Genomic DNA, 24,819 nt, shown 5'->3' with positions numbered 1-24,819 from the left:
AAAAAAAAAAAAAAAAAAAAAAAAAAAAAAATTAAGGCAAATGCAAATGAACAAGTAAGATAGGTATTCTGTGGGATAGATTTTAAGTTATATTTTCCCCTTTCCCAGATAAGTTCATCAGAACTGCGGAATTTCAGCCACTGACAGGAAGACTTCCCAGGGAGATGGATGTGATGATAGATTTCATGTAGTACCTTATTGCCAAAAGCCTTCCAATTCACTAGGTAGCAGCTGATGTCTATTCAAGTGTGCTTTGTGAGGGTTCAGAGTTGGAAAGAGGGATGTTTTGATGAAGATGGGCGAGTTCACGTAACATTGCAYGAATGCTTTTGCCTTCCCGCTGGGGGACACCTTGTTGTTGTGCCGGCAGCCGTGCACACAGTGAAAGATTATCCCTGTTCTGAAAGGTTTGCAGTTTGCCACATAGTAGCTGCCAGGTTTCTATGCACGTATGACTAACTCGAGCAGCTGCAGAAAGATTTGGCAAAGAGATGATGGCATAGCTGAAGCAGTGCGCGGAAGAGCAGAGTGTCCGAGGACCTAGCAGCGCTCCACAAGCCTTGACTTTTGGCATTCTTCCACCTTCTTTGCTTTGGTCTCATCATTTCCTGGGTTTTGTAAGCAAGCGCTTGAGTTTTGTTTTTGTTCGTTGCTCAGGTTGGTGTAAGCAGCTGCCAGAAGTGGACGATTGTTTTCTGTTACGAGTGTGATGTAGGTGACCGAGAGGAAAGAGGTTGTGGCAGTGAGTAATACTGCAGCTAGGTAAGTTCCTGAGGGGTGGGGATTGTGCCAGGTGCTATAAACCTTGTGGAGAACAGAAGCAGGTACAGACTGTGGTCTGTACTGACCGTCTTCACCGCAGTTTTCCATGTTTGTCGTTTTTTGTGTCCTCGTGCAGATTAGACACTGATTTGGTCAAGCAAATTGCTGCTGTGCTGTTCTAACAGGGCCATGTTTGTCTGGATTCATTTATAAGTCTTTAATTTGTGGCAGTTGCAAAGTACTCTAACTCTGTTTTCATAAAGGGAAAAAACTACCCTGCAGCAAGCTCCCTGTGCTGTAGAGCCGTGATTAAGTATCACAGGAGCAGCTACTATACAGTAGCTGACACACGGTGGCTTGTTACCTTGCTGCCGTGTGCACAGGCTTGCCCTATGGCAAATAAGGAATAGTACAAGGTTGCTTTTTGTTGGTGGGAGACTGTGCTTTGACATTTGACTTTTAAACCCATAAAAATGGGGAAAGGTCACTTCTGATTGAGGCAGAGGCAGAGCTTGATCTTGTATTCAGGATGGCTAAAGCAGGTAGTGTAAAAGCTGGATTTTTTGCAACAGTAAAATTTATCTTCACAACAGTAAATATTTAACAAAAATAGGCAATAGGTAGCACACTCTAAGTATGTTAGAATACTGGTTACTTGTTCAGGAGGCTGTATACTATGACAACAGTCCTTTTGCAACCCTGGGTTACTATGGTACATCTGCGGTTACTTAAACACACACTTTCTCTAGTCAGATTTGATCCTAGGTCACTTCCTTTTAAACTTAGTTTACATCTGTTGTGTTGTAATGTTTAGGCTGAGAGGAGCAAGATCAGCCCTGGAAGGTGACTGAGGCTCATGTAAACGTGTGTTTTTCAGCTGTCTCTTTCTTCCTCCTTCTTATCTGAGGAAATCAAAATGAGAGTCTATCATGAGAGATTGTTTCTTCTGTGTATTTTGACACTTTTTTGGCAGGATTCACAACCCCTAGCATTCTCCAAGGTTTCTTATTTCAGTGACTTCTGAAGGTTGTGTAATTTCTTGATCTTTCTTCTCTTGTCTCCTTATTTTTCCCTTACCTCATTTTTTTCATTGCTTTCTATAGAGAAGTGTATGGCCATCAGTGAGGGCTTTGTAACCCATTTCTTCAAAGGCAGTATTTGGTAGAAGTCTCGGCTTTGCTCTGAAGATACGTCGCAGCTCTTACCCGAGGAGCTTTGCTGACTTTAGGGAGGTGTGGGAACATGCGTTCAGCCTCACGGGCGTCTCTGTTAGTAGGGTTGCTCTCCTAGCATTCGTGGCACTTAGTATGCAAGTACACAAGCGAAGTGAAAGGTATAAAGGAATTGCCGTTTTTGTTGTGATGGTAACTTGCAGACCGGTAGGCATATCTTGTTGTAGCTACTGATACTCCGTTGTTCATTACTTTGCTGCTGGTGTTTAGGTTTTCATGTGAGAAGCCATTGCATGCATATTTGATCAGAAATAACCCACTCTGAGCAGTGTATTTAATGCAAAATGGATTGCATTTCCAGTTTACAAATCCTTTTTCTTGCACTTGTTTTTCATAGGATTCTCTTGGGGGAAAAACAAAAAATCTAAGCTTAGTTTTCATGTTTTGATTGTTACACTGTGTTCTACTGGAAAAAAAGTGTTGTTTTGGTTTGGTTTTGTTACCTTAGAATGACTGAGCACATGCTGCCCTGAGTTTCTAAACACAAAGGACAACATGGTACAAAGTAAACTCAAAGTACACTCTTCAGGGTGGGGGAAGGAGAGCAATGGAAGGATACAAAGTCATCTGCCCAGTGTTTACCTTTCAGTACACTGAAGAAACGTGTTTCAGTGATGTCTTTCAGCTTCTTGTCTCCATAAGGTCGGAAACTGAAACTTTCTTGGGCAATCAAGGTGAGTTTCTRAGCTATGTAGTAAAGTGGGCGGTGGTGAGTTATTCAGTAAGTCTATGCACAAGCAGTTTTTACAGGTACGTCAGGGAGAAGTTGTGGTTCGCCTCGGATGCCCTCAGCTCARTTCCAAGAGGCAGCGCACCTCTCTTGGTCCTTGGTGGATCTACTGGGGTTAGCTCAAGTGTTGCTGATGCTTGCTCTGTCAGACAGAGGAGGCTAGATGGTGGTGTGAATGCAGGTGCTCTTGGCTGTTAATTCGGTGCCACATCAAGTGTTTTGCAGTGTGGCTGTTCTCATTTGAGCTAAGCTAATGTGGAAAGAGTTTGCCTCAGCAMGGATGAGCTGTCGGGGAGATAACATCTAAGGGTGGTCGGAATTGGCACTGAGATAATGGAAGATGACACTGAGGCGAATTTGGAAGGAGGGTGAGAGGTGATGAATGAAAATGTGAATGTGGTGCTGCAGTCGCTGCAGTGATCGGTGGTGCTTAATGAAAGGTACACAAGGGGGATTCTAAAAACTCATTTTTAAATAGCTTACGGACTTGCATGCTGAAGTAGTGCTTGAAAAAGACTTAGAAATGGTGAGTGGATRTGGGACCACTTGAAAGAAGGCAGGTAGGATGGAGTGAGAAAAGATTGTGAATTAGCTATATAACTGGTGTGAGAAGTGAGAGGAAAAGAGATGTTGTCTTTTGAAATGTTTTTCCTGTGCTTTGACAGTAGATGTTTTCTCTCAGAGCATAACTTACAGGCATACCCAAAGTTTACATTCTGGTGGAAAGGCTACACCACGTGTTTTTGTTGATAATGCCGAGACTTTGTGTTTGCTTCCAAAGGTCTTTGATCTAGGAAGGCATGATGTAAATACCTTTGAAGGATAAATGTCTTTTCTGTTTGTGTGATCTTTTCTTCAGGGTTTTTTCCAGACAAATTGTGGGGTGATCGTGGCCAAGTCAAAGCCCCCTCCCTGTTAGAGCAGGGTCTGCTTGGCAGGGAGTCCCATTTCTCCAGCAGGCTGATTCGCAGGCAGAGCCAGGGGGTAGCGCGCTGTCAGAGCGATCTTGGAGTGCATTTCTCAAAATAGCRGCTGAGCCGAGCCGCCCGGCCACCGGTTCTTTTGGGGAGCGCGCTGTGGACGAGCCTCTCGCGGCACGGGCGGCCGTGTGGGAATGCTGGCTCAGCTGTGCAGCAGGGGAGCGTTAAGTGTGCTCATGGCAGACCGAAGTCTCCAATTTCGGTACAAAGAGTGAAGTTCAGAATAACTCGTTCTTCGCTGCTGCCTCAGTGCAAAATAACCTGAGTGATTTGTGTGCGTCCGTGTCCTGACTAGGCTAATGTTTTGATCCTTACTGGTGGCAGGGCAAGAGGCGTGGGCTCCTCTTGACCTAGCCAAGCTGCTAACGTTTAAGCACAGTCTGTCGTGGGTAGGCAGCAGAGCAGCCACGAGGCTGTGTGGCGTGCGGGTGCAGGGGGCCGGAGGAGCCTGGGAGATGCTCCTGCACTCACGTGCCCTCCTGGGCCGCGAGTCTGCTAGAGCTGCTCCACCAGTACTGCGGCCAAGGCACCGGTAGCTTTGTTTCAATCCTTCTTTGCAGTATGCTGAAGTACTGAAATAGCACTTGAGTTTCAGATCTTTCTCTCCTTTCCTCGTGTACCCGAAAGCACGTAAGTGCCCTAAAGGCTCAAAGGCAGCTGGACGACATACTTGGCTGGGGGAAATCCTGAGACGTGGGCCTGATGAATTAGACTGCTGTGTGCAGCACGCTTGTCTCTGAGGGACGTGGTCAGGATTTTTCGCTGCGTGTACCTGGTGATTYAAGTTTTTTCACGTTTCCTCCTCTGCCTGCCACATCCAGCTCAAACACAGCCTTAAATTCATCATTGTTCCCAGGCCCTGTCTGTTCTCCTTGTAATTACACTTCACACATCCACACCTTCTCCGAAGCCCTTCTGAGCGTATTTGCATTTAGATAGAGAATGACAACTTTCCTGTTCCTTGCATAACTTATAATTAACACCTTTTCTGACAGCCTTCCATTAACATTAGCATAGCTGGGGAGAGGGTGAAAGCTTAGATTTCTTCGGAGACTTGATTTCTTTAGCATSCTGACTGAAGAGACTGCCTCTTTGGGTTTGTTCGGATGCTTCAACTACAGACATAATTAAGTGCTGCTATTGAAGACAAATAACTAGGTGAAGATTGTATGAATTGGAATAATTTTCACATCTTTCTAAATTTCATGGGTTGCAGCTGTATGCAGCTTTTAAGTGCAGTTGTCCCTGAGCATGAGTTCTTGCTTTGTTTGGACTGTCCTTTCGCTAGCAGTTTTTAAGAGTTTGTGTGCTATATTCTGGAYGCTCGGAGCTGCCCAGGTTTGGGAGGGGGTTGTTTGGGTTATGTATTCTTCGTACCAGGCTTTTTTGCCTCTTGCGATCAAGAGTTTTCCGCTCCTGGAAGGAGTTAGCCGTCTGTGGAGACTTAACAACGGCTGGCCGGCGTGTGAGCGCCGCCTTCCTCRCGGAGCGGAGGTGGGGTGAGATGTTCTGCCACCTCAGGGAACGCCAGAGCTTGGAGCACCGGTGCTGGAAACGTTTTGGACCAAGGAGTGCCACACCTTGTTTGAAAATACCCAAGGCCTGTCTAGTGCAATATAACAGCTTTCGTTTTGTGACTGGGAAAAAAAGTAGATTTAAGCGTTTCAGTGACTTAAGGGAAATAAAGCATTTATTTGTTTGCTTTTTTGAGTAGGCACAGGGAGGAAATTATTGTCGGTTAAAAAAAATTTTTTTGCAGATCATCTTTCTTCTTCTTTGACCATTCAGTGGTTCGTGGCTGACACGCTGCTGCAGATCCTGGGCTGCTTTTTAAGAATATAGCCATTGCAGGGTCTCGGGCAGGGGGACAGGCTGGGTCTCAGTTCTGTGAAGTGCTTCTCGTGTTTGAAGAACATCTCAGTGTTCCTATTCCTGTTGAAATTGCTGGGAGTTGCAGGGACTTAGGACTTCTCAGGAAACATTAAGGCTTTCTCCTGGGAACTCTTTGATGAATAAAGTCCTATTGATGCTGAAAGGAAACTAAAACTTTATCGTAACTGAGTAATGAATGTATTTTTTAACTTGGCAACTGTGATAGGAAACRAGTAAGTAACAGGTTGAACCCAAAGATTGCTGTGGAAGTAGGAAGATGAGAGGATGCTTAAAGTTACTCAGATAGAACTGAGTTTCTCTGGCAAAACCAATTAAGCTTCTGCTTGTAAAGCTACCAGCTCCTTGTTATCTGTCGTAACATCGCAGCCATTCTCCGCTTTCATTTTTTTGGTGTACCTTGAAGGGCTCTGTATTTGAAACATGGGGAGAGATGTATTTGGCATCACTTTTCCATATGCTTTTATTAGGTAGAAGTAAAAATTGGAGTAATACTGGATGTCCTTTGAGCATTGTTTTCATTCAAAAATATTTGCCAAGAGGTTTGTTTTATCTGTCACTGAAGTACAGATGGACTATGAAGCTGCAGTCTTTTGCGAAGCAGTCTAATGCTGCTGTTGTACAATTAGTAGGCAGTGCTGGATAGACTTGATGGGCTGAAAGCAAAAACTTGAAGAACAAGTCCAACTCTGACTTTTCCAAAGGGAAAACACGTATTTTTGGAAAGCATGTACCAAAGCTGGCGGATGGTGATGCAGAAAATAATTCACTAACTGTACCATCTGCCACGCTTCTGCCGTATGCTTTCCTCTGATCATTTGTTTCTGTTCAAACTGTGTGTGTTCTGTGAAATAGTGTTTGATGGTGTGAAACAGAACTTAATCAAGTTGAGACTTGCTGGATATTTTTATGGTTCCATAAAGGAACGGAGAGGTTGGGAAGAGGCATGTCTGATACTGTTCGCTATTACCTTTCATGTCTGTCTTTCATCTGCGGGTCTCACAGCCGCTTTGTAAGGCCCGCTGCTTGGGTAACGCGGTGCGAGAGCCGAGCACGTCTGCGGCATGTGATAAATTTGTGCTGTGCATTCATCCAAGTCTGTGCTGAAGCTGGTGGGCTGCTCACSGAATGAAACTGCGTATTTAATCTTTGTAGATCTGAACCTGCCTGTACGAATTGTTGGGGGGTTTTCTACCGAGACTTGCAGCACAGCAAAATTGGGGCCGTGTGCGAGTAATGAGGCTGTTACAGTGCACCCTGCGTAAATGTTGTTTAAACTTCTTTTGGGTAATGTGTCTTGATTTCAGATTAAACAAGAATGTGTCTTGATTTTGAGAAATGTTGATCCGCAACTTCTCATGATTAAAAAAAATAAAAAGTGTCCGTTTTAATGACAAAATGGCTTTAATAAATCTGTGATTTCCTGCAGTTGTACTAAAAGGAAATGTTCCCTCTTAATGCTTCAGAGGAAGAGGTTTTGTATGTTCTGAAGGAAGCAAAGGTTGTTTGTGTGTTTTCTTTTAGCCTTCTTCCACCCCCTTCCCTGCTGCTGGAATAATTCCTTTAGGTAGCCAGCAAGAGATATTATTACAGTTAAAACTCAAGCAGATTTTTATTTTCATTTCTTTCATACTTAGAGTGCACTGGACCGGAGGAGAGGCAACATTTCTCTCCACACCAGTCTATTTCTGAAATTGCTGTCATGGGCTGGGTAGTCACATCTGAGCTGTTGCAGCTCTGCAGTAAAGATCACGCTGCTGCTGAGGGTGACTTCAGAGCACATGGGTGTTTTGATGGCTCCTGTTACAGCTGCAAACCTGGATGACATCAGGGGTCTGCGTCTATGCCTTGCTGAATTATTTGAACCAAATTTTCTTGTACCTGAGCCAGTGGACTAGCTTCTCCAGTGCAGGTGGTGTGGAGCTTAAGTGCGCTTTGGTGTGTAGCAAAGCACGATTTTTGTTTTAGGGTGTATGTGTATGCRTGTGCATGCTTATTGTAGAACTCAAAGGACCAGAAATTCATGCGTTTTTGAAGACAGTCAACACTGAAATAGTGTTTCAAGACAGAAATCCCATCTCAGCTGGCTATTTCTAGCTTGCTTGTTTGAACATTCAGGGTGTGGGTTTACCTGCTGAGACATCAAATGGAGCCCAGCAGCAGTGAGTGCGGCACTATGTGAAATCTCAATTTTCAAACTGTCCCCTGTCCTCCCCCTTTTGGGAGGCAGGTTTGTCAAAACCAAACCGCACTGTGGGACTTCCTTGATTCGGCCGGAAGGCAGCTGTCAAGCAACAGGGCTCGTTGCCAGCTTGTCCACTTGGTTTTCTAGCTTGCRGAGCAGGGCCCTGGAGCCGCTTGGATCGCGAGCTCCTGCGGAGATCGCCAGGCTGGGGCTGAGGGCGTGTGCGCAGGGCAGCCGCCGGGAGCCTCGCGGCAGTCCGGCTTCTCCTGGCGCCCGCGGAGACCTCCTCCCCACTTGGCCCAGGCCCCTGGAGAGCCTGCTCTGACGGCAGTCCTCCCGGGGTGTTTACCTGGCTTCCTAGCACTGAATTTGGGAACGCGCACGGTGCTGCACGTGGCAGAGTCTGCATAGCCCAGGTTTTCAAGACCTTTAAAAAGCACAAGGCCAAGCACCCCAAATCATGAGGTTAACAGTGGACYAGAGCATGTCTCCACAGATGTTGGAAAAGGCCTGCGTTAAAAAATGTGGCAATTTCAGTAGGATGCAGCTACTTTTGTTCTGAATTAAGAATGCCTCCTCGCACCGGAGAACGGAAAAGCTTTTGAAATAAAACCCCTTCAAGGTGAGGTTAAGCAGCGTATGCAGCACCTTGGCACCTGATTGATAAAACATTCGAATTCAAATCAGTTTATCTTTTTGTCTTTAGCGTAAGGGCCTGGTTTTAATCCAGATTTAGAGAAGAGAGGGCTGGCTTTCTCAGCTGCAGGACCAGGATGGGTAGCTGCTGGGTATTTACTCCGTGATCCTTTTGCTTTTGAAAACACACTCCCTTTTGTGCCCTTAAGTTGGAGAAAACCTGCTGATGATACTGAGTGGAAATGGGTTTGATTTCTTCCAGAAAGTGAGTAAGAGGGTGGCTGGAGTTCCTTAGCAGTAAATCGGAGTGGAATGACCTCTTGGCTTGATAAATGGGTAGTCAGCTGYGCAGAGCCAGCAGCCTGGGCCACTAGTAACCATGACAGCATTAAGTGGTCTTTAGTAATAATGCATGACTAACCTTGTTTAGCAGCGCCCAGTAGGCCTGTACGTGTGGGAATACTCGCGGCAGCCAGCTTATTCCGGAGCAGGCACGTTTGCCTTCTTTTAAACCTGCAGGAATTGGTATTACGGCAAAAACTTGTGTCCCTTCCCCTCCCCTCTGCCCCTCCTCTTTCTCTCTTCACAAAGTCTTTAAAAAGAATTTATTGCTGGGAAGAGAGCATAGGGTCAAGGAAGGTTCAGGGAAAGAAAAGGTCTTTAGACGTATTACAGCTGCTGTTTTTGCAGTGTGCAGCATGCAAGGTCTTTTTGCATTCAGTGTGGAGATACATGCAGGAAAGGTAGCTATTTTTATAAATATGATCATCGCAAGAGAAAAGCGTTACAGTTGTTTAGGGCTTTCCATTTGTTTTAATGTGATCAGAACTTCTGAAGAAAACAGCTTGACTGCTTTGAATTTGGATGGTTGCCAGCCTCGAAATAGAAGGATRTCCGTAATCCACATGGATGTAGCACAGTGTTTTAGGAGAAAGCAATTTGCAAGGTCGTAATGTGTGCCTTTATTTTTTATTGTTGCTGTTAGTTTTCAGACTGCTTCTAGGTTCCGTGCCTCTCCCATCCAAAACTGAGGTGTTGTGAGATGCTTACGAGAAGAGCTAGCGTAAGGGAAGAACGCTGTTCAGTGAATACCGACCACAGATTTTATTCTAGGAGGACAAATGAAAACAGCCCTCTAGGTTTTCCCTCAWTCTTTCAAAATGTCAGACTGATATCTTTTCTGCCTCCTCTCTGGGAAATTCTTGCTCATATATGTGCGTGCACACATTCTGGTTGTTATTAATAGACTTGATGTTGTTGGTAAGAGAGATGGTAAGGAGCATGAAATATACTCCTGTGGTACAAGTGGTAACATAATATGAAAGCTTGGCTTCACGTTTTTGTTTGGATATACAATTACCACTCTACCATTTATAAACCCTTTTGTTACCATTTATAAATTAAATAAGCTTTTTACACGTGAGGCATTTTTGAAGGGTACAGACCTTAAGCCTTACAAACCAGTGCATAGTGTACAAATGAGGGTTTCCCTTCATTTTGCAGGAGGGTCGCTCCTGCGCGTCCAAGGTCAGGCCTGTTTTGCATGACTGAAGGATGCTCGCTTGCCCAACACAAAGTCTGTTGAAACAGATAAGAATGTTTTCATCTGTTTCACTGGGCTTTGGCTCATACTGCTGCTCTTCCAAGTTTAAAAAAACTGAGCACAGCAAGAGACCTCCTCTCTTTATCAGAATTTCCACTTGTTTGCTTCACAACAGAGCCCAACTATAAAGTGATTCATAATCTCAGGGCTCTTCAAATCTCTGAAACACACATACRTTGTTATTCAGATATTTGTGGATTATCGCTAATGTTTTTCAGTCTTGGTTTACATTTGACAGCAGCATGTTGGTGTACATTTTCCAAGAAAAGTGGCAATCTAACCAGTTTACAGCCTCCTACCCTTACCCAGCAACCACAGAAAAAACATTGATACCAAGTTAGGTTCTGTATAGATGTACCATRAAAAGGGAGAATGCTGATGAGAATGTGGACCCCACGCCTTAAGTGAGCCATGTGGCAGTAGTTCATGCTTTTTTTGCTTTTTTGCTTGAGTTTTCCTTTCTTTTTCTTCCTTCTCTCTCCTTTTTTTTTTTTTTTTTTTTTTTTTTTGGTTAAGGAAGTTGATCTGTATTAGCTACGTGATAATAAAGCCAATGGGAAGAAGCTGAATAGGGGATCGGATTTGATATTACTATTAACGCCTAAACAAGCAAGAAGTAGTGAAGTCATTACAGGATATGTGTTCGGTCCCTGCTTGTGGTGTTGGGCTCCAACAGCCTGTGGATGCTGTTGCTGTGGAAGTCCTCAGTGCTTTGCAGGAATGGCCACAACTACAGCAATGGACCTTAAAAGATCTCAAGCCTGCAAGTGCTATTAGATGTGCCTTAATACGTAGTAATGCAGATTACAAAGTGATGTGGTGTGCTGTAGCAGYGACATTAGAGTTCTTTTAAAAGGTAGCTGAGGTTGTTGCAGTGGTTGGGAGTGGGTCTGTTCAGGGAAGAGAAGTTACTCTCCCAGTCTTGACAGCGTTCTCCGAGGCTTTTGTCGGACCTCGCGGCTTTTACGTCTTTCACGTCTTTCTCTGCCCTCTCTCAAACAGACAGACAGTTGCTTATCTGGGAAGCGACGAGATTTAACAGATGGATTGGCTTCTGCTTTTGTTCCTTCGTATTGTTTAGATGGATATTTTAAACTGCGTTCATTTCTTAAGATCTTAAGCTTCAGYGTAGAGCTGTGCCAGCTCAGCAGCTTGTCTTAGAGACCTAGATCTGAAGTGTGCCGTAACAATCTGCAGTTTGCATTAGCAAAATTTATTTTGGGGAAAGCTAGCACAATATCTGCATGTGCTGTACTCCAGCCAGCACTGTGAGTAATTCAATAAGTACTGGGTGGAAAACAAACAAAAGCAAGTACATATACTGAGGTAATGCTTAAGGAAAGTGTGAAGCAGTCTTTTTAGAAAACTGACTCCAGATCGAGATGGGATTATATCCAATATGTGTGTCTTTTGCTTTCCCTGTTGTCTTTATTATGAAACAAAAGTAAATATACTGCGTGTGACTAAAATAAGTSAATATGCGTTGTGCATAAACACCCTCAAGTTTGATTGTAATCTCAAATCCTGTCTCCTGGAATTGCCAGGAGAAGGGAGTTAAAATTAACCTCAAATTGTCTCATGTTCCTTGCCGGTTCTGTGATCAGGAGTGGGGAGGGRTTCAGGGGAGGGCAAGAAGTCGAGTCTTCCGTACCTTTGACRTTGCCTTGAATACTACAGTTAGGCTCAAAAGCATGCTTGGTGCTAGCAGGGCTGCAAGGGCTGGTGCTGTTTCTTCAAAAGGAAAACGCTGAGCCGGGGGGTTGGAGCTGAGCACCTGGCTGCAGCGAGAGTCTTGATTAGACCAACCGGAGGTCAGAAGAGCTGCTTGCAGAAGAGTTAAATGATTTGTTAGTGTGAAGATACTGGCTGTAGGGGCAAGGAGTCTGGAAAATGATAAAAAGCCAAGATTGCCACCAAAGGCAGCAGCTTTCCTCATCCGGCCTCCCCATTGCAATGGCTTGAGCACTCGTGCTGCCATGTGGAAAATGGACTGTGGATCGATGGGGGGGCAAAGAGCCCATCCAAAAAAAGTTTGTTCAGTGGCCAGCTTCAGCATTCCTTACACTTGGCCGTAGTGACGCAGGGTTGTGAAAGGGAGGTTTTAGAGGTCTCCTTCAGGCCAAAGGCTGGCATTTTAGTGGTTAAAAACGTCATTTTGGACTTTTCCACACTTGTTCTTAGGAGAGTTTTTTTWAAAAAAAGTTATATAAGGGATATTTACAGAATCATTCTTACTTCCTGGAATGTTTGGAAAATGGTGTTTCAGTCAGTAAAAATTTTCCAGATAAACAGAAGTGTTCAAAAAATGCTGTCAACTTGAAACACATTCCTTAAAATTGCACACACACAATTTCAAGTAATAGTTATTTCTAGATTTCTTCTATTTTTTTCTTCTAATTTTCCTTCTAATTCCTCGTAATTTCTTATCTTCTACGATTACTATCTCCTGCGTCTAGCTGTAGAAAACCTTCTCGATACACACAGAGAAAGTGACTGGCTTACGGATATGAAATTCTTGACATGCAAGATGACATCAAACACACAGAGGAAACATTCTCATATGTGTTGCTTGTAACGGAACGACTGAGTTTATTTAATAAAGTGATAATTTATTATCTTTTTTTTTTTGGTTGGYTGCATCTTTTTCAAAAGTGGGGTATGTAGTGCTTACTGAAAACTTCTTTTGCTGTGTTTGGAAGCACTTCAGCACTAACGAAGGTGGAAACTATTTTAAATGTGCATAGTCCGACCCCAGAGCCTCACTTAGTAACACAGGTACATTCGTGCTGCATGCTTTGCCATCAAAGAGCGTCACTGAGTCAGGAACCCCTGAGCAGTGGTCGGATCTCCTGGTTAACTGTTGTAACGAAGTCAGTCCCCTGGCACTCCGTTAGCAGAGATTAAACTTGCAGTAGGTGATTGTTTGCGTTGGGATCTGGGAAAATGCCAGTGCGGGGGAAGACGCGACTCTCCCCCCTTCCCCTCCAAACTGGGACACTGCAGAAACTAAACAGGCCAAGAAGCCTTTAGTAACTGTAGGTATGTGGTGGCCTGCACAGCAGAGGAGAATTAGGAGAGAAGAGGAATGCCTGTGCATGCTTTCTCTTCCCAAATGTTCATAAATATTAAAGCAATGGATTCCCTCATTTTGCAGTAGTATTTCACAGAGGAGCTTTGCTTTACAGGACCTTTTTTTTTCCTTAAGTCGTCCTGCTGTGTGTGTGACACAGCTTTATTGCTAATTTGACATACAGCTGATGGAGTTGAGGGAGCGTATATGTGTTTCAATTCTGGCTGGTGTTTTCCAGCTTCCAAAGGCCTTCTCTTTGCATCTGCTTACATGATAGCTTTAAACGCAACTACATGATTTCCTAAGCAAGCAGCTTTCAAAATTTCCATTTCAGTTTTCAAGGTTCAGAAGTAGGGATTCATATGCAAGGCTGCAGCCTTTTAAATCAGCTTTAAAATATTGGGCGGTTATAGTGGGTGGGTTTTTTTTCTTTTCTTTTCACCCCCTTGTAAATTGTTAGGGTAGAAATCAGGATGAGAATGAAGACAGTAGTTTTCACATCTGTCGTGGCAATTGAATTTGATAACTCACATAATTATTAACTGTGCCAACTCATTCCGAGCTTGTGTTTTGCCATTAAACAGATTGATAGTTTCCCCTTTTCCACTCTTCTTGATGTGTGGCATCAGAAGTGGAATTCACCCAGAAAGAGTATATGTGAAGGTGTCTGCTGTATGTTACATTATTATGCAGCTTGACAAGCACTTTACACGACTCATTTGTCAGCTATAACCAGCCGGGGGATTACAAAAGCATTAACTTGCTGGACATGCACTGTTGTCTGAAAAAGAAGTTTCTGCACAACATAGGTATTTGTTTATACTGTTTGTGTGAAATAATAACCATCCTTTCATTATCTCTTTCTTAAAGCTTGTACAATGAGGATAGAAACTTGCTCCGTATTCGAGAAAGAGAGAGGCGGAATCAGGAGGCTCTGCAGGAGAGAGACACGTTCCCTGAAAATGCTCCCCTCTTTGCAGAACCTTACAAGGTAATGGTAGAGGGCCTTGTGGTCAAGGGAGAGGAGAAAAAAAAGCTGAATGGGAGAACTGTGGCATCTGTGTACAATATAACAGCGTTCAGCACAATGCGTGGAAATACAGCATCGTCTTATCTGCTTAAGTTTAAGTAATCAGAGTATGTGTTTTAAAGCTTAAAGTAGATTGTACAATCTACACAGTACTGACTTTGTGTTAGGCAGATTCATTTGGGGGACTCCTGTGTTCTGGGAGATTGCAGGAGAATGTTTGTGACTGGCTTGGCTACCTGTCTGTCTGTAGCTACAGTTGAAGCAAAGTGGTCTGATGTTAGTGACCATGCAGACTACAGGCATAACTGCAAGCTTTGTTCAGAACTAACACTGACAAGAGTAGTTGTGTTTGCTTTGGAGAGAGTGCTTGCAGGAGTAAGATGAGTTTGCGTAACTTTGCTCATTGCAGTGAAGCATGATTTATTAAAATGAGATCCTGAAGGGCCTTTCTTCTTGAGCTGGGTATCTGCATCGTCTTTTGCATACTTTTTTAATGTCCCCATCTCTGTTCTTCTGTTTCAGACTAATAAAGAGGATGAGTTGTCAAGCCGTATTCAGAACATGCTGGGCAATTACGAGGAGGTCAAGGAGCTCATCAGCAACAAATCCCATCAGAATCTCATAGGGATACCAACAAGTGTTGTTCCTCTGATCCCACAAGGAAAGCCTGATCGCCCATTCTTCCCTGAAAAGACCAGCCATTCTCTACCATCTTCATTCCAGCACACAACCCGCCATCAGCCCATGGGACCTCCAGCTGTAGCTCCTCCCCCTCCAAGCAACTCCATTCACTACCAAAAGACACAATCAAGGACACAACCAGCTTCAGGTTTGCACACCAAAACTCTCAGCTTATCCAGTAGTCGAAGCCAAGGTCAAGAACACAGTCGTGGTAGCCAGGAAAGTCATACAGCTTCTCGCCATAAGAGAAATGACAGGCGTGCTGTTGGTGAAGATCGTACTGATGAACTGCAGGCCTCCCTTGTGGAGCTTTCTCCACTGTTGTCATCTTTGTCTTCTCCAGTGGCACCCCTGTCACCTCTACATTCCAGCCAGCATATCAATTCCAGATCACAGAACAGCAACAAAAGTCATGGGCCGGCCTACAGTCAAACAAAATCACCTCAGGACTTAGTGGTGGGATCACAGGAGAATGAAAGTCGGGACAATTCAGCTGTTAACTTGACTAGTACCACTCAGCCTTCTTCTCAAACCTTTCCCCCATCTTTGCCATCAAAAACCAGTGCAATGCAGCAGAAACCTACTGCCTATGTCAGACCAATGGATGGCCAAGACCAGGCACCAATTGAATCACCGGAGCTCAAACCTCTTGCGGAGGAATACCACGGAGAATCCTATGAAAAGATGTCAGATTTGAAGGTGAATGCCAGGGCCAAATTATCCAAACTGAAAATCCCTTCTGAGCCCATTGAGGTGAGTGAAAGGGGGGGCCTTGTCACTAGGGGGCCTGTCAGCTGTAGGAGAACAGATTTTTGCAAGACAGAGGTTACCAGAAGCACTGATGGTTGTTGGCACTTTATTACCTTGTGCAGAAGCTGCATTTTGAGGTTGGCTTTTGCTGTACCACATGAGATCTGTTTGCATCATGAAAATGCAACACTCGTCATGATTCTGTGGGTTTTCCAGTGATGCTGCAGCAAGTTTTTATGGCTAGAGAGACTGCTTCTATTGCTATCGTTTTTTCCTATGCAATACTGTTGAAAGGTGAAGGAGGAGAAGCAGTATTCTGAGAAGGTCAAATGATGATGCATCTGGAATTAGTACATTGAGAGTGTCAGTATTCAGTCTGAGAGCGGGTGAGTAGAGAGGTCCACAGTCCTAAAGGTGGAACAGGTGACCGGTCTCTCCTGGAAACAGTGACTGTGAACACCACAGAAGTCACATAAGTCACTTTAGAAAAACTCACTATAGACGATCAGGAAAGTATTAATGTGAACAGAAAATTTCCTGAAGATTTCTGCCAGGTGATTATCCTGGCTTCCTAGGGAAAGATGCAACTATTCTGTCTCCCCTTTCATCACATACCTTTTGAGCAAATTGTTACAGCTGAAGTGAATTTAATGCAAAAGTGGAGTTCTCAGTTAAGATCCTAAAAGTTCTGTAAAATTTTACATCAGAGTAATGGAAATATCCTTTTCTTTGTCTCAACTAAAAGAAAAAATAGCAGAACTCTATTGTAGTTTATTTTTTCCTAATTGGCAGAAACCAGTCTGGCCAGTCAGCTCAAGCATTTTTTCATTCTAGCTGTAACATGCCTTTTTCTGGCCAGGAAATGAAAGGGAGACGAACGTCTTAAGAGACATGCAATGGAAAGCTGCAGTGGTTGCAGAGAAAAGATGGCAGTTGGGCCAGAGAACAAAATCTATTACGTGTTAATCTTCGTTATTTCTACTTGTGCTAGAGCAACCAGTTTCTAATATTTGTTGTTATTTTCTTGAGAAACACTTGCTTTTTCATCTGTCCCATCTTTTAAAATGAGTAACTCCCTGGGGCGTAGAAGACCTGCAATTAGACTTCAGATTTCAGATGCTCTTTTGTCATTCACTCTGCCCTTTTGGTCATTTGCATGGATTGCACTTTTCCAGATGGGGAAGTTTCAGTTGGTTGCAGCAGGTTGAATGTAGGATAACAGAGATGAAAAGATGCAGTTTAGAACATAACACTGCTGCTCCTGTCCTACTTGCCTGGTTCTCTTGCCATAGGGAAGAAAACTTGAGAATGCAGATAGAGATTTTGTATAGTTTTCCGTACAACTTGAGGTGTTTAGAGATCATATGCAACATGTAGTATAGACTGATATGGTTGGGCAGATTGGATTAGTCCGCTCTGGCTTTCTTTTCAGAGAAAGAAAGGAGAGCAGCTATCTGAGCAGTTTATAAGTCTTTTCCAAAGATCTCAGGAGGCATATCACACCTACATTTGGACCCTGCTGTGAAGTCGTTCGGATGCGTCATTTATGAAATTATTARGAAGCTTAAAGGGAAGGGATGGCCATAATTAAAAGAATTTCTTAATCAGAGGATGCTTCTCCCTTCCTTTATAACTGTTTTTGTGGTATGGCAAGATTCCTTGTTCTGTTCCATCTGTTTTTGCTGACTACAAGACCACCCGTCTGGTTTGTCATATATTATGGAGACTGAAGTCTTGGATTTCTCAGATGTGTTGCAGATAAAGACGCTTGAAGCTTGCACTGACAAAGCAGTTTTAGAGGAGGAGACGTGTTGTTGCACATGTTTTGTTCAACAAATACTTTTTTTCATTATGTCTTTATAAAACCCATCGTATTGGCTTTGCTGAGGGGAACTGCATGTTGATATTGTCTGCCTTGGAGCTCTTGGTTGCCAGATACCTCTGGGAGTTTTACCGTACTCATCCTTCAGCTCCGAGAATATTCCAGTGCCCTATGGGACGTAGGGTCCTGCAGTGCTGACGGCCTAAGGCAGCAATGCAAGGAGAGCTACAGAGATGCTTTCCAAATTGTATTTTGTCTTTGTAGTAAGAGAGAGGGTGGGTGTGGTCTGGTTTTCATGGAAGAGGGGGTGGTAGGATGTTTTGATCAGCTGCAAATAGCTTAAGACAATTTCTAGTGAAAAATGGCAGGAAACTGGAAAAAATTACTTTGTTGAGAAGTTGTGAAAATGCTTTCATGCTGAGAGACTGTATTTGCTTCAAAGTAGATTTGACATTGCACATTGTACCTTCAAATAGGAAGTACAGTGTAGTCTGGATTCCATTATGTGGTTGACCAGGTATTTTACTCCAGCTGGAGAAATACAGCAATACAGGATCTCAGCTGCTTTGCTACCCTTTTAAAAGCTAAAGGGGGTTCCAATTTTAAAACAAACTTTTTCAATGCCGATTTCTTGTTGTTTAGTTTTTTTTTTTAAGTCACTTCTCAGAAATGAGACTTCTCTATTCTCTTTCAACTCTGATCCCATTTCTATTTTCATCTTTCACATCCCCTTGCTTTTCCTGTCATCTCATGCGTGTGTTAAACTGAAGTTAGACAGGGCAGCATTAGCTGTGGTGCTGTATAGCAAATGGAACTTTTTTTTTGCTCACTTTCCATTGAGCACGTGACTCTGAATCCAAATGCTCACAAAAATACTACAGCTGCCACAGCACGAGTAGCATTACCCACGCTCGTGTGGGAATGCKATTGGATCTGTGACAGAGTAAGAACAAAATGAGAAGGGAGTTGAAGCTACTGCAGGAAGTGGTTCTGTGCAAGTCAGAACTCTAGTTTTGACTTTGTTTAGTCCATTAAAAAGCTGATAGATGAAGCCTGTTGCAGGTATGCTGAAGGGTCCTCATTTGGTGTAGGTATCTTCAGATTGGTGACCTGCTATGCACGGGCATTTTGGATGATGGCTCTGTAAGTTCTAGTAAAAAAAAAAAAAAAAAAAAAAAAAAAAAAAAAAAAACAGGTGATTTCTAGATTACCGTGCTTGTTTCAGGCTGGTCATTATCATTCATTTTGGTTTACTTTTGTTTGGTGTTGATGATTAACAGTGTGGTCTCTCGCTGCTTAAGCCTGGAGACTGGTGGAGAGGGAAGAGCGTGATTGCCTACCTTACTCTCTGTGTAGTGGATGTGTAGTGTGTGATAGGTGATTGGAGGAGAGGTTTGCTTTTAGAAAAAATACAGTGGTGTGTGTTGCACGCAGGTGAAAGATTTCCCCAAAGGGAGGCTCTTGGGAAGGCTAATTGTGGGGAGACCTGTGGGAAGAGGTTATCCGTCACCTTTGGCTTAGGTGAAATGGAGCTGCGGGGAGGCTCCTGCCTTGCTGTGGCCATGGCAGTGGGGGGGGGGTAGCCTAGTAGAAGCTCTCTGCTCTTCTCTCCTCTTCCTCCTAGCAGTTTGGAGTATGGTTTTAAGATTTTTGTTTGTGCTCTTTGACCCCAATTACACTGAACTCAGCCACATGCCAAATCCAGTTTTTGCTGTGGTCTTCCTTGACATCGTTTAGGAAAGTGCTTTCTTCTACCACATGTTTTTTGGCTAATAGAATTTCTAAGGCTTGTGTCACCTGCAGCTGTGAATTCGTTATTGACAGCTTCTGTTCCTGGCAACCCTGACAAGTTAAGCCTTCCAGTCTGAATAGACAAGCAGATTCGCTGTAGAGTGAATTAATCCATAGTGGATAACTGTGCAGTGACTCACTCTGCATTCACATACAGAAACCAAACAGCTCTTTCCTTTCTCCCTCAAATAAAAGTGTTCCCTTTCAAAATTCCCCCTCTTTTCTTCAAAGCATCTTTCCAAATTTGTTGTGAGAAGACATTAAAAATACAGCATACTTAGTTAGATGCATTTATCCTCTTAATGTGCCATGTTTTATCTTTTCCTCCAGCCCTTAAACAAAGATGCTTTTAAAGCCGTTCTTTCTTTTCATTTCTTTAGGAGACCCACAACACCAACAGTGACCCTTCTATTAACCTCTGTTTATAAAGTAAGACTATGATGCCTTGAAGGGAATTGACTTTATGGCAGGGCCAAGAAGTGGTGAGGCAGGTTTGAGAGAGAGTGCTTGTAAATCCTGAAGAATTATTAGAGTCATGGCATCTAAACAGACGTAGCTCTTGATACTCGGTGGAGATTTGGCTTTCTTTTCATGTCAGAGTTTCAGAAACGTTAGGGAAGAGCTCCTTTTATCTCCTGTAATGAGATGTCATTGAACCTACAAGTCGGGAAGCAAACTGATTTCCAAATTCCCCCGCCCCCAACGGACAAGTAAAGTCTTTCTAATAAAACTATCTTATCCTTGAAGCGCAGGATACACACAAAAGTCTCTGCATTCAAACTGAGATTGTTCTTCTCAGTAAACCTTTGTGAAGCCCCCTGGTTAAAACGCGTTCGTTACAAGGAACATAGTAATGACTAAATACCTAGAAAGAAGTTTGAGTGACAGAAATAGATTTAAAAGTTCATTCTGCATAAGTAATTTTTCAGTAACTTCTCTCAATGCTAAATGAATCTTTTACTGGCATGAGTGACCAGACAGTTGCTGGTAAATTAGGAAAAAAATTATAGTTTTAATTCTGGGTCCTTTAAGAAAGAAAATCTTTAAAAATATATTTAGCGCTGCCATTTAGTCTTACCTAATGAATGCAGAATATTTACCGTTAGATTACTGTCCTCTTCTTCCCGCCAATCCTGTAGTAATTTATCATTTATTACGTAGAAGGGAGAATGATTCCCCCCCCCCTTTTTTTTCCTTTTACTGTTTTTTTATTTTACCTTGCTCCAAGGGAGAAGTAGCAAGGTGCTAACTTCTGTGCTGCCCTCTTTATGGTCAGAAGCACTTTATATGATTTAAAAGGGTTTCCTTGCTTCACCAAAAGCCTTGTGTAAATTTCTCCTTTTGTTGGTTTGTGATTGCAAAACAAGCAAATGAAACATAACTACAATTGTTACACCTAGATTTTTAATGTTTGCTTTTGGCCCCAGGAACAAAGCTGCAGTTTTTGTTACGCTCTGGAAGAGCTGGAAGTAAGGGCATAGAGGGCAAGGAGCAGGTGTTTGGCTTAAAAGCCAAAAGGACATCTTGTATTCTTACTTTGCTTTAACCAAAGGCTGGTATTCAAAGTTCACGTGTCAGGTTCCCAAAGTCATAAATTACATGTATTTTTGCTCGTCTTATTCTTTCTAATGCTTGAAGAAGGTACACTTGGGTCTGGTGTTCAACTACTGGTTTTCAGCTGCAAGACATTTTTCTGCTGTCACATTCGAGATTCACGCTCCTTACTTGGTTCAGATCTGGGCTTGGCTTTTAGGCAAAATACCAAATTTTAGGAGGTTCATCTTGCAAAGAAGTAGGAAGTTACAGTACTGCATTCAGCTGTGAACGCAACAGCAGTGGGTAGCTTGTGTTCCTGCTATTCGAGGGTTGCGCTGGGAAAGCCCGTGTGCAACCAGGATGGGTGAACTTCCCCTTCAAATGGCCACATCTGCCTGCCGCGAGAAGGGAGAGGAGGGAGTGCCAGCGAGCAACGTTTCTGAGAGAGCGGGCCGAGTCCTCGCTGGTCCTCCTGTCCGGTTTGGGTTTGAACGGAAGAACRGGCTTGGCTCTGCAGCGTGCCTCTGGGCCCTGTCACAGAGCAGTTGTCCCAAGTTGGTCTCTGAACCCTTTGCTCTAAAACTCAATGGGAGATTGAGAAGGGTAGTTAGATGGGGGATTTGTGGATTCTGCACAGAGCAATAATAGGAAAGATAGATCAGTCAAGAATTTTCCAAAGCTGCATAGCATCTTTCCAGGAGATTGCTCAGAAYTGGCACAACTCAAAAAAGGATAAAACCATAATGCTGAGAGTTGTGTGCTAGATATTTTTCTTCCTCTGCAGGTTTTTTTGGCTCCTGCAGAAGCATCTCATCTTCTGCTTTGAAGATTTAACCATTGCCATCATGACTTAAAACCTGTTTTSCCCAGCCAAGGATGCAGGTGAAGTCTTCTGCTAGAGCTGCTTGACAAAGTTAAATTTTGGCAGGAGGACCCAATTCAGGGTCCAAAGTGAACTACTTGGTCTTGAACGGCATTCTGGTTTTGAAACTAAGTTTCAAACCGCCCACTGCAAAATGTGTGTACTGTATCCAGTTATAGTTACTCCTGAGGAGCAAAGATTCTAATTTTAGTTGAGTGACAAATTTTAATTCTTATTTAAAACTGGTCTATGAAAAATGGGAACAATTATTTCTTTTTCTTTTTTTTCTTTTTTTTTTTAAGATTATGAGGCTTTCTGTACAAATCTTTTTTTAAAAGCAGAGGAAGCCTTGTAGCATTGCAAACAAAGAATGGTTGCTTTTATAAGTGCTCGTAGAAAGCAAAAATGCACTAAAGGAAGCAGATGTAGAAAAATACAAGAAAAATCTACTTTGGAAATGGGAATAGCATTACTTGACTGTCAGCCATGTGCCACAGTTGCATTGGTGTTTTGAAAAGCAGCTGGTTTAGGATAGTAAGCTTCCTGGAAAGAAGTTGAATTACTACTTATTGAGTTTGGGAGCATCAGGAAGAGGTTTCCTGTTTCTCTGGGGGTTTTCCTAACTGTTTCTTTTAAGTTGAAGTGGTTCTGTTTTCAGAACTGGTGTGGATAGTACTGGTTTGTGCTTAGCACTCCTGTTAGCAGTCTGCAGGGAAACAAGAAAACTTTCTGTGAAGCTCGGCTTGTTTTATGTTGCTGCTCACGTGCACTTCAGGTGCTGATCACTAGTATGCAACGCTGTTGTCTGAGCAGAAGGAATACCTGCTAATGTCATGGCATGTCAAGGGGGAAATTATTCATGAAAAAGTAGCAGCATATGAAAATAGAAGTTGGGTTTCCTGCTTGTGGGCACACATCACCACGAATGAAACTCAAGGAAGTGGCAATTAACACAGTTTGCAGCAAAAACATGTTGCAATTTCCAATGAGAGGCATTTCAGACTGCTAATCGGATGATTGATGCCCAATATGACTAATAAAAAAAAAAAAGGCATCAGCCCGAGGAAGGCAGAGAGCAGCTGACAGCCAAACCTTCCAGCGAGGCAACTTCAAAGCAAGCGCTGCGGCGGGGAGAGGTGGCAGGCGGCCTGCATGTTAATGAGCCCGAAACAAAACTCAGCCGCTGCCGGCTTATCGCTGCCCCTCTCAAGAGTGAACCCAGCCATTTATCGGGGAGGAGGAGGTGACAGTGGTGGCCTCAGCTGGTTCCCTGCCTGGTCTCCAGACTGCATCGTCCAGCAGTCTTAAGGCCTTTGATGGCAAAAGGTATAAAGAGCTTCGTTTCACTTTAAGTGCAAGTCTTGGAAGCAAAATATTCGCACCCTTTAGCAAATCCACGTTGCACTCAATTTTAGACAGCCTAGCGGTAGACTTTTTTTCCTTTTAACCCAGGAAAGGTTTGTTACCATGAAAAGCTGAGGGGTAGCTTTGTTTCTGACCTGGAATATGCTTAAATATAAGGATGTCCCAAGGGKTTTTGTATGTTTGTTTTTGAGTTTTTTGTTTTTTTGTTTGTTTTTTAATAATTTATTTAAGAATTCCTTCAGAATTGGAAGGAGAAAAATYTTCTGTCTTGGACTTTGCTAGCTTCATCAGTCCACTGGAATCCAAACCACTTTGGTTGGGGYGTTTTTCAAAAGTCTTTATGGAAAATTTCATGCCTCAGCAGAGTGTCAAAGTTGTGGTGTCCTACCCTGTGTTAAACTAAACTGAAACAGGCAAAAAAAGGATAAACATGCTCCTTGGAAAGTGCCAATCGGAATTCCTTCACCCCTTCCCCCTGCTTCTCCCCAGACACCACATTTAACTTGCATTATATATATATGTGTGTGTGTGTGTATGTATATATATATATATATATATATGTATGTATGTTATTCTTTTCTGTCTGCTATGCCCCTTTCCACCTTGACCAAGTGTAACAGGGCAGTTGAAAGTGCCTGGTGTGTGAGCAGGAGGGCCAAGGACGTGGGGTGGGAAGGGGCAGCTCGCGCGTCTCGGGTGCCTCCGTGTGCCAGCCAAGCCTCGGGGCCCACGAAGCAGAAAGCGCTACTCCCCCAAAGACGTTTTGCCATTGACAGAAGTAYATGTCAGCTTTTCACAACACGGTATTAGCTGGCCATGCCTCAACGCCTCCATTATAAGCATCTAATAACAACCAGGATAGAATCTGTGTCATTCAGCTTTATAACGTGGCATAAAATGTCTAAATCTGGAAGGGAACTCATTATTACATGTATATATGCCTGTCATACCTGAACAGAGGCTTATTTTTGAGGCTAAACTTGGCATAATACAAAGTTATGCACCTAGTTTTGCTAGGAAAAAGCTGAGGTTGGATTCTGCTAGTATTTTATTACAAGGCATAGTGGTTAGCACCGCTTGTAATCCTTGCAAGTTATTAGGGATCTTCACCAGCATCTTTGTAAGATGATGGATTTTATTTCTTTGTAGGAGGATTTTTTCTGTATTTTATAACAATCGTTTTACCAAAACATTTATAATTTCTTCACGTGTACATACAATGATATTTTAATGCTCACACTTGCTATAATAGCGTTTAGTCCTACTAACTTCATTTTGTTTTTCTGAATCGTCATGTAAAAAAAAATGCCTAACTCTACTATCGGGACCTAAACGGAGCTAAATCRTTTGCAGAAAACATCGCTAATAACTTGCACATGAACAGCCAAAGCAGCGCGGTCCACGGCCTTTCTCATAATCCTTAGGTAAGCGTGAGCTGAAACAAATTGCAGTCGGATAAAGGTTAACTGTAGGAGTCTCTGCTTTTTGTTATAATAGCAAACGCTCAAAGATGCTCTCCAGTGAGTCGTCTCCTGGCCCTTTTGGGCTCTCGGAGATGAAAGCGCTTGGTACTTTCTCTGCTCTCACGTTAATTTTATTTCTTTTTCYCCTCATTTGGTCAAGCTTTACTGACTGCATTGCAGGCATGCCGGGAGGCATCGAGTCTGCTCAGCACGCCCCGGGGTGCTTCAGAAATGCACTGAGTCCGGGAGCTTGCTAGAGCTAGCAGTTATAGGGTCAGCGTTGCATATAGGCTGTAGCTCTGCATTTTTAAATATGTAAACAAATTATGGATTCTCTTGTTTTCTCTAACCTGACGTGTGTGGTATCCTGCAGGAGTAAAAGCCAATCCCAGTAGGCATGGGAGAATTGCAAGCCTTTTTTTTTTTTTTTT

At 43.2% G+C, this 24,819-nt stretch overlaps 1 protein-coding gene across 5 annotated transcripts in view; it reads left to right on the top strand.

The window, feature by feature from the left end:
* Positions 1 to 24,819, top strand: part of AFF1 (ALF transcription elongation factor 1) — a 117,515-nt gene that overhangs the window by 31,793 nt on the left and 60,903 nt on the right. For all 5 annotated transcript variants that reach the window (XM_085306281.1, XM_085306280.1, XM_085306278.1 and 2 more), the window contains exons 2-3: positions 13,959 to 14,079; positions 14,641 to 15,552. In XM_085306281.1, coding sequence (XP_085162407.1) covers positions 13,959 to 14,079; positions 14,641 to 15,552 — 1,033 coding nt within the window. The remainder of the gene's footprint in view (positions 1 to 13,958; positions 14,080 to 14,640; positions 15,553 to 24,819) is intronic.

The sequence above is a fragment of the Rhea americana genome, unplaced genomic scaffold (assembly GCF_003343005.1).
Source record: "Rhea americana isolate MKP2758 unplaced genomic scaffold, rheAme1 scaffold_237, whole genome shotgun sequence".
NCBI lineage: Eukaryota > Metazoa > Chordata > Aves > Rheiformes > Rheidae > Rhea > Rhea americana.
The sequence above is the reverse complement of the archived record's forward strand: the minus strand, read 5'-3'. Positions and strand labels throughout refer to the sequence as shown.